At 38.5% G+C, this 16,611-nt stretch overlaps 1 protein-coding gene across 2 annotated transcripts in view; it reads right to left on the bottom strand.

Moving 5' to 3' along the window:
- Nucleotides 1-270: 270 nt before the first annotated feature.
- LIN7A (lin-7 homolog A, crumbs cell polarity complex component) overlaps nucleotides 271-16,611 on the bottom strand; it is a 212,543-nt gene continuing 196,202 nt past the window's right edge. For both annotated transcript variants that reach the window (XM_057742109.1, XM_057742108.1), the window contains exons 5-6: nucleotides 6,694-6,912; nucleotides 271-391 (exon numbers count right to left, since the gene is read on the bottom strand). In XM_057742109.1, the coding sequence (XP_057598092.1) occupies nucleotides 6,694-6,912 (219 nt within the window). In that variant the 3' untranslated portion in view covers nucleotides 271-391. The remainder of the gene's footprint in view (nucleotides 392-6,693; nucleotides 6,913-16,611) is intronic.

Below are 16,611 nucleotides of genomic sequence, written 5' to 3'. Positions count from 1 at the left end.
GCCTAATGAGGGATTTGTTAATCTCTGGAAAAGCTATAGACCCAACAATCACTTAACCCTGGCCCTGGTGATTTATCTGAAAGTCATGGACTTTATTCTTCTTATACTGTTTCAGTCTGCAGACTGGAAAAGCTCTCCCTTTACACACTGAGAATTGCCACTGCAGTGAACTGCACGTCTGTGTGTGTAAAGAGCACGTGAGCAGCAGGGGTTCAGCCCCAGAGAGAGAAGGTGTCGAGTTGCCTTGGTAAAGAATTTATACACCACATGTTCACAGTTTCTTGACAGGTATAATTATCAGTGTTGTCTTTTCCTTTACTATGTGCTGGGATTCTGAAGCACGGTTTCAAATTTGTGACTATCGGGTGTTTGATCAAATAGCTTCAAGGACCTGAAAGAGGGGAAAGAGTGAAGAGAAATCAGTGATTAGTATTCACTTGTCAACTACAATATGCTAAAAATATCAAAGGAGCATGTGCTCTGTGAGAACAGCGAGGGTTATTTTGGGCACTATCATTCATGCACAGCCTTCCACATGCAAAAAAATTGTTTGATTTTTGCAAAGGGAGTAATTATCAAATGAGGATGGAAAAGACACAGTTATTCCCTAAGATTAAATTTTTAAAAATCAGTTTGGAAACCTTTCAAATGTAAAACATTTCTTCCTCACAACTCCAGAGGACTCTGTTTTTCTTCACAAAGGCAAAGAAGAGATAACTATTATATATCATGACTCTTAGGGTGATCAGTGGTGCTCCTGTTGAGATACATGAAAGCAAACCCGCTCTCTGATAGGCTGGAAGCACCAATGTCCTTTCTGTGAAGTAGATAATAGGCCTGTTTCTTCTCCCACGAGATCAGCCTGACACAGAGCATAGCAGAGTAGGCAGGTGCCCCATGTGGTCAGATCTGGGGGAGCAGCCTCTTGAAACATCCCCCCAGACCTGCCACTTTCCTACCATTATGGAGTCACTTCTTTCAGAAAGAAGACTGGTTTTCCAGCTTTATTTTTAAAGCTGTCGATATTTTTATTTCAATGAATGCAGAGCACCATACACACAAAAATTTTTTTAACAAGTTGTTCTGGTTGATGTGAAGGTGTGCGTGAGGGTAGGTTTGCAGTCTGCCTGCTCTGCATCGGCGCTCTCCAGCCGCCAAGCCTTCTAGAAAATGCCTGAAAGCATCTTGGGCCTATAGGGTCAAGCATGAGACCACTGTACTTCTTCAGGAGTCACCTAACAAGACATTGCATAAAAATATCACCTGCCATTAACATTCTAATGCTCTACTACCACTACTACTATGACTACTGAGTGCTCACCAACTGCCACATATTTTGTTAACAGTTTTACATATTTTTTCTTATTTAATCTCCATAACAGACCATTTTAATGTGTCTTACATTGAATAACTTCCTTCAAGTCCCTTAGCTACCAGGTGACAGAGCGACCAAGTGGTGGAGTTTTTAATTAATTAGCATATACAGTTACATGTCCCAAGGGAATGGGACTCAGAGCAGGTGCATTTTAGTAAGAGTCTTGGGTCTCTTCATCTACCCAGAGGGGGAGTAGGCTTGAGGGACATGCCAGCAGCTGAGAGAGCACTGGGCATCCAAAGTGTGCACCACCGAAATGCCCACTGAGAAGACTCACCTGCACCGTATGTTCTCATCATCCCTCATTCCCATGATTTATAACTGAACAGATTAATTTTTTTTTTAAATAAAAGCCTCTTTTCCACATTAAATTCTGTTGATCAAAATGCTTTGCTAATTTTTGAACGAGCCATTTTGGTAGGCAGAATAATGGCCCCTGAAATATGTCCACGTCCTAATCCCCAGTACCTGTGAATATATTAGGTTCTATATAGGGGAAACTATAAGAGGAATTAAAGTTGTAGATGGAAGTAAGGTTGCTAAACAGCTGCCGTTAAAATAGGGAGAGTATCCTGAATTGTTCAGGTGGGTCCAATGTAACTAGAAGTGGAAGAAGGTGAGAGAAGAAAGAGTCAGGGAAGGGGATGTGATGGTGGAAACAGAGGTCAGAGCGATGCAATTATCATTGCTGGTTTGGAGGAAGAGGAATGGAACCAGGAGGCAAGGAATGCAGGCAGCCCCTAGAAGCTGGAAAAGGCAAGCAAATGAATCTTCCCCTACAGCCTCTGAAAGCCCAGTGAGACTATCTTGGGCTTCTGTCCTACCTTATTACAAGAAAATTAATTTGTATCCTTTTAAGCCATTACATTTGTTTTGGTAATTTTTAGGGCAGCAAGAGGAAACTAACAGAGCTTTGATGACGAAGTACTTTGAAGCACAGCGCACTGTCCTGGAGGTAAGTGGTGAGGGTTAGTGCCAGCTCTAAGCAGCGTGAGACTGAATTCCTGGAAGGCTCCTATGAATGTGTCTAAGAGGAGGGATGGGAAACGTAAGGGCAGGTACCACTGAAGAAAGAGGCAGAGCAGCACAGCTGTTAAAAGAAAGAGGCTCTGAAGCCCATATCTCTGGGTTTGAATCATGGCCCTGTAAATTCTTAGCTGTGAAATAAGTAGACGTTAAAAAATCCTACATGACTCAGTTTCCTTCTTTAAAATGAGATTAAAAATACTCATGGGATTATTGTAAAGATTAAGTCATTTTATACATGTGAAGCATTTAGAAGAGTTCTTGGCATACCTTAATTCCTTAATAAATTTTATCTAGCATTATGATAATTATTTCTGGTCCAGTTTTCTGCTTGGTAACTCTGAGTTGCTTGAATTCAGTTTTATCAGAGTCATCCCTTGGGACCTCTCCGTAAGTGGGCTGGCACTTCTGGCAGTGGTTCCCTGGATAAGACCATGAGGCCCGTGGCTGTGGCAGTGTTACGTGGAAGGTACAGAATAGTAAGTAGTAGATAAAATAAGGGAATTGGAGGCCTGAAGAGTAGGAGGAAAAAGAAAGTCAGTGAGGCTACTGGCAAAGGCCAGCTGCTTCGTAAATCTGCTAAAATGCAGCCTGTATTTGAATGTAAATGAATTCTTCACCCTGGATCCACCAATAGGAGGTCAGAGAAGTCAAACAAGCTTTTGGTTTTGACTTCCTCAGAACAGTGACATCTCAAAAAGAATTCCTCTTCCTTCTCACTTTTACTCTTTGGGAATCTGAGTGAAATATGTACTTAACATGTCACACTTTTAAAAATGAGATGCTTATGGGGTGGAGGTCAAAATAGGTGAAGGGGATTAAGAGGTACAAACTTCCAGTTATAAAATAAATAAATCATGGGACAATGTAATGTATAGGGAATACAGTCAATAATACTGTAATAACTGTGTATGGTGACAGGTAGTAACTAGACTTATCGTGACGATCAATTAGTAACGTATATAAATGTCAAATCAGCATGTTGTAGTCCTGAAGCTAATAATCAAAGTCAACCACACTTCAGTAAAAAAAAAGAAAAAAAAAAAAAGAAATGCTTAAAGATGAATAAATGTAACACTTTCTCCAAATAAGTGGGCATAATATTTTTTAAAAAACCCTATTCGTGTTATCTGCTTAGGTTTCTGTAATGTAATTATACAGTTATCATATTTACTACATTTTAGAAAATATAATCTACTCTTCCTGATTAATAAAGATGGAAGTTAGGGGAAAAGACAACTGAGATTCGCTTTAGGAGAGTTTAAAATGAAAAGCAGGCATAAGACACATTTTCCACACACTACCTGCAATTCAACCTATTTTCCATTTGTATGCACCACTGACCATTGCTAGTTACTTAATAACGTCTATCATCTCAGATAAAATGTTATTTCTAACTTATAGAATAGAAATTGTATTGCACGTGGTAAACAGGACAATATCTGACAAATATTTTTGCTTTACCTGGTCTTTGCTTGACGCGTCAAACTAAAAAAAAAAAAAAAAAAATCAGAGATCTGTTCAAAGTAAACAGCTTCAGATCTCTTCTCAAAAGCAACCATAGCAGGAGTTAGCAAGTGTAACAAATCCCATTTAATCCTCAAAAATCTAATTAATTAAAAGTTGAACGAGAGCAAATGTAGGTCTCTTTGACTGAATCCACCATAAAAATCTATGGATGACATGACTTAGTTGTACTTTGCTGGTACTTGAAATGGTCACTACAGCTTCATCTCAAGGGGCCATGGTCCTGTGTATTGCAAGTGCTGTCGTGGCAGGCATGAATATAAACTTCATGTTCACTTAGATAGAGCTTTACCTTATCCTGTGCGAGAAAAAAATATGGTTTTAAATGCCTTTTATTAAAAATGTTAGTCTTTGATAATGAGACAGTAGGAAGTTCTCAAGTGATTTAATGAAGACTGATGGAACAGAGAAACGGAACTGAGGACATGGCCCAGCAGTATTTATGGCCAAGTTGTATACTTCCAAAGATGACTGAATGAGCAGAATACTGGAAGCTTTTAGTAAGACCTCAGAAGTCTTAACGGTAACATACTTCTTTCAAAACACTTTAGAACAATTTTACTATGGGTCAGTGTGGTAAAACAATTAGAAGAATTGGTACAAGTCTGTATTATTGAGAATGGAAGAAAAAATGAGTTCAGGAAACGAGTGTCAATGTTTGACTGAAGAACAGTGGATTGTTATTCTTAGCAAAAAGACCTCTGAAAGATTCTGAAAGTACAAAAGTGAAGTACCTTTATGTTTGAAATGGATTAGAGAAAAGAAGGATACGGACAAAATAACTTGTCTACATGCATCCAAATCATTCCATCATCCCAGTCCAAACCACCATATCTCTTGCCTGGGCTCCTATAGAACAGCCTCCTCACTGGTGTCTGTTTTCACTCTCACCCTGCAATAATCTATTCTCCCTATAGCCAGAATTTACCACATAAATCATGTCACTCTTTTGCTTAAAAACCTTCAGTGGTTTCCACTGCAATAAAACCTAACTTCCCTAAGTGGTTTAAAAAGCTCTCTGTGATTTGGCCCCCATCTATCTCACTGTCCTTCTCACCCTTTATTGCCTAACTACCTCAGCTTTTTTTCTATTCCTCTGATGTCAAATAGGCTCACTTCTGCCTCAGAGCTGCTGCACTATTTCCTCCTCATCTTATGCTCATTTCCTGGCTTTGCCTTGTCATTCAACCTCTGCTTAAATGTCACCTCCTTTGAGGGGTCTTCCCTGATCACCTCACAGAAAGTCATCACCTAGCCAGTCTCTATCAAAGCACACTATTTAACTCTACAAAGTACTGGTCTCAATAGGATATTTTTATAATCTGCTTGTTAATTGACTGCCTCCTCCGACCAGAATGTAAGCACCATGGCAGCAAGGACTTTGCTTCGCTCACACTGTTTCTCCAGCTCACTGAACAGTGCCGGGCCAATCACAGTAACAAATAAATATTTATTGTTAATTAAATGTAGTTTTTAGAATGGAATGTAATTTTAGATAAAAACATCAAACCATGATATATATAATAAAACTAGCAGGCTATAAAAGAAAGATGGTTGATTTCCCGGAACTCTCTGAGAACAAATCCCATACTCTTTTTACTTCCCCATGTAGCTTCTTTTCATGAGCATCACAAAAAATTGAAAATCTCTTCTCAAATCCAATGTGTACAAATAGTAATCTGATATTGAATGAGTTAAAAACACCATTACACATTGTCATCTTTCCAAAAACATTTGAACCTCATTTCAAGTACACATTTGCAGACATCATAGTGTAGAGGTACCTAACGATATGAATTGTCTCTTCCAAAGGATAGCAAGGAAAATTTATGTAACTCCAGAATTTCTGATGTTGGCAGATGAAATACTTGGAAGAGTAAGAAGGAAGAATAATTCTATGCTACTTGTAAGTGTGGTTGTGGAGAATCCATTGAAGCTTCATCTCATTCATCTAAAAAATGGTGTTTTAGTGATACTTACTGTGAAGGGTTTTTTGAGGATTAGGAGTAACATGTGAGAAGGGCCTAGCACACAGCAGGCACTTCAAAAGATGGTGATTCTTACTCAACATTTTTTGCTGAATTTTCTCTCTCTTTTTTTTAATTTTCTTAAAAACATGTAGCAAAACCTGATTTAGCATTCTTTGTCACAAAGTGGAATTTAGAAGAAGGCAGGTGTACCTTAGATACATTTTAAGTGAGCCCCCAAAGAGAATTTCAGAATCTGTCAGAGCATAAATAGTAGCAGGTCTCTACTTCATTCTTTTCAGTGGCGTGGTTTTCTAGTAAACTGTTTCAGTATTCTCAAGGGGATTGTCCCAGGATCAGCACTGTATGGTTGTTTAGTTTGTACACTGTGCAAAGGCAGCTGGCCAAGGAGGTGAGGGGGCTAGAATCTAGCCCACATCTTGTCATACAGCCATGTGCCTGAGGACCTGGGTTTGCACAAAGGCTGCATTTTTGTAATTTGTATAAAGGCATTGTATAGTCTGTACTATAGCCCTCCTAAAGTATATCATTTTCCAAAATATCTTACATTTGCAGGGAATATGGCTGAATGACACATAAAGTAAGCAACAGTCTTGTTTACATTTTCTGAGGTCATTGTTTTTTATTTGTTTGATTGATTTTGTTTGGATTATTAAATCTAGTAATTATGTTCCAGCTGTCTAAGAAACTATATTCAAAAAAAAAAAAAGGCAAAGAAAAGAAAAAACCCAAATGTGTGTAAGGGACTTTCTTTGTATAGAAGAAGGTACCTCTTACCTATGACATGTGGTTTTGCTGTGTTTGTTGCTGCTGCTGCTGTTGCTGCTGTTGAATTAGCAATTGTTGCTGCTGCCGACGCCGGGCTGTCCGTAGCTTTTCAAAGCGAGCCTCCATTTCTTCCAGGACTTTCGGGGTGTATCTGACCACCAGCTTGACGCTGTCCTTAGCAGCCTTGAGAAGTTCCACGGCTTTCTCATGGTGTTCTCCTTCCACACTCTGAAAAGACAGTGACATTTCTTAAAGGGGAGAGTTTCCATTTTCTTTTCTCCAGAGCCAAATGTGAAACTAGTATCATAGTACAATCCCAGTTTGAAATTTCAAGAAGCTATGGCAAATAAGATTTATTGCCATTATTATTGTTTATTGCATTTGTAGTTGAACCATAAACAGGTTAGGGTATGGGATGGATTGAATGGAGGTTCGAGACAGGAGGGTGAGAAACAATGAAGACCTAAAAGATAACACTAACATTTAAAATGGAATTTCTAAATTTTACCTGGAAGAGTAAATGCACTAGTCTGGAAGCTTTGGAAAAAATTTAAAGAGTAATGAATGGGGACTTTCCCTATCTGATATTAACATTTATTCAGAATCTACAATGCTTAAAGCAGTGTCTTATTGGTGTAGTAAGGAATAGTAGAATGAAACAGAGTCTAGAAACAGATCAATCATATAAAAATCTTCATTGTATGATAAATGCGAAATTTAGACCAAAGGGGAAAAGGATTGTTAAATAATGATGCTGAAACAACTAAATTATAGGTCAATGTTCATCATCTTGTAATACAAAAGGAATTCTTAAGTAAAAATACCAAGGAAAACCCCCACAAAAATCAGATTTAAAAACTGTAAGTTTCTGTGTCACACACCATAAAAGGTCAAATAACGAACTGTAAAAAATATTTTCAATACATGACAGTCAGTTTGTTAACATTCTTCAAATGAAGAGCTCTTACAAGTCAGTAAAGATGTAAGCAAAATGGGCAAGAGAACTCATGGACAAATAATAATTTTTTAAAATGCCCAATAAACCTATGAAAAAATGTCCAAGCTCCCTAATAATCAAAGAAGTATAGATGAAAAAAAATGTTCATTTTTTTTTAATTTAAAAATGGTAAAGATGTATTTTTAAATATGGTGTATTGACAAAGATGTAAGGAAGAGGTACTCTCATATACTGTTAATAATATAACAAAAATTGGTAGTTTTTCTGGAGGGCACTATTGCTTATGCATTGAATAAAACCTTTATAAATGAAGAATTTTACTTTCAGGGAAATTTACTAAGGATATGATCAGATATGCATACAAACCTATAAGATAGATATGATATGACAGAAAGCAAAAAATAAATCAATTCTTGGCTTTTGAGTTTCAAAATACTCTTTTGAACATCATGGCATAGACAATAGTTGGAGAAACTGTTTACTACAAGTAAACCCAGAGGCTCCTCCCAACCCTTTTAAAATTTCTTCAGGTTGGGATTAGGGAGAAGTAAAACAGAAGAAAAGTTGTAATCAGACATTATAGAACCTTGAGAAAAGGAGCCAGTCCTTCCCTCTTGGCTGACCCCCAGGGCAGAGGACATAACGCCTATTTGATAAGATTGAAGTGCAAAGGCTTTTTGGACTTGCTTCCTGCCTGAGTAAAACTCAGCACAGAAAGGTGTGTGGTGTGACAGATAGGGGCTGAGATAGGGATAAACACTGCCAGAACACGGAAGAAGAGTGGCTCTGAAGCGGCAGAGAAGGCCACCCAAAATTGGTTGAGATTACATTTTCACAACGCAAGGAGAAGGGGGACTAAAATGAATATTACATTGAGTTACAAAAAAATCATTTGCATTTCAAGCACACAAATTATATCTTGAGATTCCTAATGACAACTATTATACAGATTTAGAGACTTAAGAAAAAGTGTTCCATTCTATCATTTGCTTCAGCATGGTGGATATGAACTGAGGAAGAAAAACAGCTTTGAATTTAGCAATGAGATAAAGGCATTCTTGGAGATCCCTGGAGGCAACTTATATAACCACTCCTTTGCCAAGTCTGGGTTAAACAGAGAGCAACGGGTTATAAATACCTGTTGAGCAAAGTGCATTTTTATCTGTGGCTGAAAGCCTAGGAAAATAGGCTTATTCATTGATTAATTTATTCCTTTAACTATTCACTCAATCATTGACTTGGACACTCAAAAGACATTTACTAAACATTATTCCACTAGTTATATTCTACAAAGTTCTCTGGAAGAACATGCACAGGGGAAAACTTGGGCAACTTTGTACAATATAAACTCTGTTATCCGTGTGCTTCTAATTTCTTTGTAATTTGCCCCAAGGTGAATTGTTAATGTATGGAATACTCCTTTAAAAGGAAAACCGGGTGATTTGCTTGTTCATACACTTCTCTAATTTCTTTTTTAATATTAAAACTTACACTTTTGTATGTTTTAATAACAATGGTTCACCCGTTTTCTAGGCCAGATGATTGGTCTCCAGACTTCTTTTTGGCTTTTGTTCTATTTGCTTTCATTTAATAGGGTTGGAAATTCTAGGCTGGACCTTTAGAGGCCCATTATCCCAGTTTAGGCACTCTGCCTACAATTTAGAGTTGCCACAGGGGGGCTGTGGGACGAACACACGGGACCATCAGGCTCTGGCCACCGTGAATGGCTGAGAGAAACACGGCTGTGTGCCCCCCTCGGCCCTGCAGAACTGGCAGGGTTACCTCTCTCACCCCCAGTGCTGCTCTCCCCCATGCACTTAGCAACTGACAAAAAGCAGACTCCATGGTCTTTGAATCCAGAATTTTGCCTCAATGCTCTACCTTTGTTTAGACAGTGACCCTAAACAAAGGTAGAGCATTGAGGTTGTTCTGGGCTCAACAGAGTTAACGGGTCTCCTGGTCTCACTCTACCTTTCACGCTGTCTTTCCCACTAGGGCACAGAACCCACATGGAATCTGGGCAGAGTGTCACGCTTCTTCCTTTCTACTACTAAAAATGCTGTGTTAAAAATAATGCAAATTACATGATTAAGCAGTATAATAGAAATAAGAGGTAACTCAGAGATTTGAAGAAATATAAGCATGTTTGTAGAAGATATCATTTCAAACACTCAATAACTTTGTTTTTTAAATAATTTTCAGAAAAATCTTAAGGATTATTTTGGGTGGGTCTCTTTTTCCACTGGCTCTGCCTATTTTTATTAATACTTTGGGGGCATATGTTTGTCTTCTAAACCTATAATTTATCTCTGGAGTGCTTTTAGTCCTCCAGTATAACTTTTTAACAAGAATAAGGCAGTTTTCTCTTTCTTTCCCTCTTAAAGTAAGAACAAAAAGCAGACCACCTTTCCATGGAGTTCCTGTTCCATGCATTAAAAAAAGGCCAAGGTATCTGCTCAGTTAGGGTATACATGCTGATGAACAAACACCTGTCAAAGGATATTCCCTTAGCCCTGAAAGTTTATTTCTTCTTAACTTTTGCTTAGTCTCTCTCTTAATGAAAATATGCCTTATTTCAAGCTAAATATTTAAAACATGTTGTGAAATATAAGTTTATTTGTAAACAGTTAAGCTGTCTTTTTACCACATATATGTATATTTACACACACACACACACACACACACACACACACACACACACACACCCCCACCCCCTCCTGATTCAGGAACTGTCCTTTATTACAATTAGCTCAGTTTGAGCGGTCACTGAAAATTTGTAGCACCAGCTTTTCACACAGGATGAAAAAATGGCCCTTATGTGATTTGAGGAGACCTAGCAAAGCTTCCAATTTTAAAGTGAAATCCCCTCTTCCATTAAAAAACCTGAAATTCTACACTTTCTATAAGACCTTTCTATACTTTCTAAAAGAAGTTCTGTAGTTTTAGATTTCATGCTCTTGCTTTTAGAGTTTATTGTACCTATTGCAATTTGAGGAAGTCATTAGCATGGATTAATTTAACAAGGTTTTCCAACAGGTATCTGGTAAAAGCTGGATGTCATTAATGAGGTGAAGGGTGGTGAGGAAGGCATGCAGTATACTAGGTACCCAGGAATTATTTGGACCAAAGAGAAGTGGTCCGGAAGAAGAAAAGCCCCCAAAGGGAAATAGTACCTACCCCATAGCAGTGCCTAGTTTGGCCACGAGCCTTCACTGAAATGAATTAAAATGCACAGGAAGAATGGACATTCCCATCCTGAAAATATTTCTTTCCCCTGATAAATTTTAAAAAAATACACATAGAAATCAAAATGAAAAGGAGAGTTCAAATGGTTTTATTAATATTACCATTTCCAAATGCATAAATACAAACTAATAAAATACTAAACTGATGAAAAACCGTAAGAACTATATCCTCTAAACTTTTAATATATAAAGGAGTAATTTTCATTCAGGAAGCTAGGAAAAAGTAGTTTAGTAAATAACCAGATGCATACTTGTTTCATTAGTAATCTCATGCAGTAGTAGTAAGCTCCGGAAAACTTTAATGTTAGTTACTTTGATGGAAGTTTAGCAAACAGTGGCTGCTAAATGAATCAACTTAAACATCGCTGCATTCTGATGTTTCAACAGTCTTTTTTTCCCCACACAATGTGAATTATCAAAATGGCTGCTATTTCTTGGTACACTTAATATCCTGGTTGATTAAGAATCCTCTCTAATAACAGAGATCTTTGGTTACACTGCATACATGACTTTGCTCATAATATGTGCTCTCTCCCCTGTTATAGAGAAACTAGTTGTTAAATTTTGACCTTGGCTAGACCTCAGTTGGAAGAGATGCCTGCTCTAGAAAGGGATCTCTATACCTGTGCACAATCGGTGGCCAAATGGCCTGTGCCCAGGTCTTCATCTTCATTTTGGTTCTTTCTGTGGGAGGATTACATGGACATAATCCTGACCCAGCTTGCTGATAAGCTGCTTAAACACTTTGTTGGATAACCAAGAGTTGGCTATACCTCTCAGTTATTGTAGGAACATCTAAAGCCAGGTTTATGCATAGGCTCCTAAATGTATCAGTCATTCTTTTGGATTAAGGACCAAATAACATTATCGGGAAATAAATGATATCAAGGATATTGGGTTATTATATGTTAGTACAATTAAGTAGCTCACAAACTCACAAACACTATACCTGCAAATGCCCTTAGAAGCAGCCTCGTTTATCTCCTTGTATCCAAATACATAAGGAAATAAAGACCAAGAGTGGCTGTGACTTGGTCCATCTCATAAATTTGTTAGCTGCAGTGCTGGATTAGAACTCATTATTCTCAACGACTGCTCTTTCAACAACCTCATTCTGCTTTTCTAGATTAACTAATTCAGATTATGGCGGGTCGGTTTTTATATGATGTGAAAGGATAGAAACTAATGACAAGGATAAGATGTATTAACTTCTAGCTCTAAAGTGTATGAGTTGGCCAGTGAAGAAGCAGCATGAGACTATATGCCCCCGTTAGTGGGTTATTATTTCTCAACTTTGAAAAGCCTCAATAGTCAAAGACAGACCTACTCCCTTCCCACAAAGGTAATTGTGGCTGACCATTTTGTTCTTATGATAGTTTTGCTTTTAGACCACTAAGGTGTTCTGATATTATTTAACCAGTGTGTGTCTATACATAATAAATATGGGTGTGCATACTCTAACATTTATTAAGCACTTATTGAGTCCAAGGCACTGCTAGCTGTTTTTTGTGTATTATATCTAATCCTCATAACAACTCTGTAAGAATGGTAATGGAGAGCTTAAGGAATTTGTCCCAGGTCCCCAGCTAGTCAGTGGAACAGATGGAACTTAACTGAGATCTGTTTCCAGAGACTAGGCTCTTACCTACCAATCCACAGCCTTAAACAAGATAATAAAGAGAAAGTAAATATCATTATCAGTGGCTTTGCTATTCATGGGTATTTTCAGACCAGTTCTTTTTAAACCTGGATGTACAAGAAGTCAACTTAAACACTTAAAATATAGAGACCGAGGCTGTATCCCAGACTTTCCGTATCAAGTTCCACAGCAATATGAGCTAAGAACATGTGACATTAGAAAACTCTCATACAGCCAGCCAGTCACTGATGTGCAGATTCGTGTTTAGATGCAGCACCCTAGACTATTACCACCTCAAATGCCATCTTAAGAGTGTCTTTACTATGTTACTCCAGGAAAGAGGGCTGGAAGGTGAGGAAATTCTTATAATTCTGCCTTGGTGTAGCGCTGCAGTCAGCATTTTTGGTCATTAAAAAAAAAACCATATTGATTGGGTGTTTAATTAAGAATGGACTATCTTCACACAAGTTACAGGATATATCCAGAAAAAACCTTTATGACTTTTTGATCCCTTCCTTTTCTCAAATATGTTAATATCCTATTCTAAATGTATTCTCTTTTCCTGAAGAAAAGTGGCAAGTATAAAAAGTATTACATTTATTCTTTGGAAAAAATATGCTAATTCTCTCCCATAGTACTTTGTTCCTGTCTAAATGCTAATATCTATTTCAGTGCACTGTAATTTATCAGCTTACAATCACTCTGCTGTCACTAGACTGTTCAAGGGCAGGATGAGTCTTATTTATCTCTGTGATAACATACACCTACTTTGTGTTCAATAAATACGTAGTCAATGAATAAGCGACACACACACACACACACTTATATATATTTTCTATTAGACTAAGGCATCAGTTCTGCCTAGGGTTGAATTTGAGCTTCTTCACTTAGCAGCTTTGTGAGCTCAGACAAGCTGCTTAGCATCCCTGAGCCTCAATTTTCTCATCTGTAAAAAGGGTATCATAGAGTATCTACTTTATAGAATCATTATGGGTATTACATTTATTGATAATATACACAAAGCACTTGGAAAAGTGGCTGATATTTTAAAAGGGTCCAACAAATGTTAGCTGTTTGTTGAACTGTTTCCCAGGCAATCATGTCACTGTAGGGCTTCAGATGCTTAAGGACAAAAACAGCAGCAGCAACAAAATATACTTGGCCTTTGGAATCGGTAGAAGTTCTTTTTATATTATCTAGAAAGCCAAAGAAAATTTGTTGACTAAATTAATTAATAATGTATGCAGTTTGCTGGAAGAAGGTTTAAAACTACTTAGGTAAATCAACAGCTTCTAATCACAGTAAAGTAATTGAGAAGCATCATTTCCGTACATACAATTGATATGCTAATTACAAATGATCATTATTTATTCATGAAAAACTGCTCTCTCAGTCCCTTGCACAGTGTCACACTTTGTTAGGGAAAGGAAGAGTGTGCAGGAGATTCACTTGATAGGAGCGTGCACAATGTGAGCAAACTTGAGAGGGGATAATCATCAAATAACCAAACACCACAAGAGAGCAAAAAGGTTACTGGGGGAAGAAGTGTATATAATTACACACATTTTTCTCCTGTGAGAGAAGTTATACATGGAAAATTTTTCGAACCATCAAAGTGGAGAATGCAGAGCACGAGCAGTCGGCCCAGGGGGCAGAAAACTTAAAGTAAGCAAAAGCTTTAGGAATAAAATCACCAGAAATCACAAATCTAACATTTGGTTGATCTCAGCCCATCTTTCAAATCCGGAGACTAAAACTGGAAACAAATACAGTTACTACCTGTCAGCTGTAATGCTTTATAGCAACTCTGCTCAATCCTTGATGTTCTGGCACCAATAGGAGGAAAAACGAATCCTGATGGTTGTTGGGATAAACATACACCCCCCCCACACATATACACTCAATAAACATATACACACATATACACATGTACATACACACATACACATACATACAGCCATCTTCAAGAGGGCGAATGTGAACAGTCGACATCGGAAACCAGAACAAAGCTGTGTGGAAAAATATTCCTAGAAAATGAGATCTTTAAATTGGTCTGTTGGACTTCCCTGGTGGCACAGTGGTTAAGAATCTGCCTGCCAATGCAGGGGACACGGGTTTGATCCCTGCTCCAGGATGATCCCACGTGCCATGGAGCAACTAAGCCTGTGTGCTGCAACTACTGAAGCCTGCGCGCCTAGAGCCCGTGCTCCACTACAAGAGAAGCTGTTGCAAGGAGGAGCCCGCGCACCGCAATGAAGAGCAGCCCCCGCTCTCCGCAACTAGAGAAAGCCCGTGTGCAGCATCAAAGACCCAACGCAGCCAACAAATAAGTAAATAAATAAATAAATTTATTTAAAAAAATTGGTCTGTTAATTTTTGAGTGATAGGTTTCATCTGCAAAGCCGAGTTTACAAGAAACCCTTCCCAATTACGATGCACACTGATTTGTGCTTCCAAAATACGTGCCCTCCCCACCCACGCTCTCCCAAGCCATGACACTGTGACACAAAACCCCCAGGAGCAGAACCTCTTGCAAAAGTTCAGAGGCAGAAATATCAAAATTGCCAGCTCTCAGTATTTGCTTCCAGGTCTGGTTTGGCGTAAGAGGGGTGTTTTGGAGGTGGTGATAACATACCCACCAAGAACCACTTCCCTCATACTCATACTTGCCACTATTATAGCTCCACTTAAACACGCGAATACATCTCAGTCACAAAAATCCAGTGTGATTCCTTAATCAAAGCGTCAAATCAACCCTCAGTGCAGCCAGTGTGACAGGGCAGAAAGGCCAGGGATTTAGGTTAGGAGGATCCGGGTTTGAGTCGTAACAAGTCACTGCTGAAGAGTGTGACCTTTAGAAAATGACTTCTTTTTGCATCTCAGGTCACAGATGGACACTGTCCTGGTGTTAGTACTGAAAGTCCCAGAAAATGCCTCAGTCCTGAGCAAACCTAGACAGCTGGTCAGCGATTAAGACGCAGGAAAATGTTGTAAAGATTGAAGAACACATAGTGGTGCCTGGGACACGATGTTTCTTCAATAGATGCTTGTTTTGCAGTAGCCCTTGTGGAATTTGAATTTTCAGTGGATGTGGGGGAGCAATTTTAACAAAGAAGGATGGGTCTGTTGAACACCAAAGTGCAGCATGAGGGAACGAGGGATCTGAGTTAAGAGAAAGGTCTGGAAGAGTAGGTTGGAGGGCAGGTGAGTCATTTTTGCTCACTCTGAAATCCTGCCAACACCTTAAAGACAGACCTAGTACCATAGAGCATTATCTCCTTCCAGTACTGCGGAATCCCAAGGATGATGGAGACTGGCTTAAATGGCAAAGCTACTTCAGAAGGAGTATCCAGATGCAGGTGAGGCTTTTAAATGTTGATGAACCAGGGCTGCACACCTAGATACTGGCTGGATCCCCAAGGACAAATACCAAAGCCCATCCTTCAAACAGTCTCCACTGATTTTTATGGCAGGATGGGGACAGGACCAACACTGGAAGGTTCTTTGAAAGACATTGTAACCTAGAAAAAGGCCTAGTCTATAGGAAGTTTTTGGGAAATCTCTCACTAAGTGTGGCATATATCATCCCATCTCCTTTCCCTAGATGTCAGCTTGTATTATGCTGCAATGACATCACGATTCTGTCAACCAGAATAGTTTTCTTTTTTCCTTCGGTATCTTACTCTAGGGATCTCACAGAGATCATTGTTTTCTAAGGGGTATCATGGAGACAATAACAGGTCCCTAAAATTATTCAACCAAACCCTTCAAAGGGTACTCTTTATTATTTAACCCATTTTGGAATCCTAGACACCCTACCAGTTATAGAAAGCATAAAGGAGAAACGCGACAAATCTAGGCAGAAGTCTGAGTCCAGAGCTGTCAAATGTGTTTCTTGTACGGTGTAAAGCAGCAGGGACTTTTATGTTGCTAGGTACCAAGAATAAAAAACATTAATAATAACTATAATGCTTAATTTAATTACAGAGACTCAAAATTACAGATGCCTTCTTGGAGGAGAAGGAGTGAAAATTTAAGGGATATTTCAGGTTTAATGTTCAATATCTCACTGGCTCTATATATAA

The sequence above is a fragment of the Hippopotamus amphibius genome, chromosome 7, assembly GCF_030028045.1.
Source record: "Hippopotamus amphibius kiboko isolate mHipAmp2 chromosome 7, mHipAmp2.hap2, whole genome shotgun sequence".
NCBI lineage: Eukaryota > Metazoa > Chordata > Mammalia > Artiodactyla > Hippopotamidae > Hippopotamus > Hippopotamus amphibius.
Note: the sequence above shows the minus strand (reverse complement) of the source record. Positions and strands in the feature narration are given on the sequence as shown.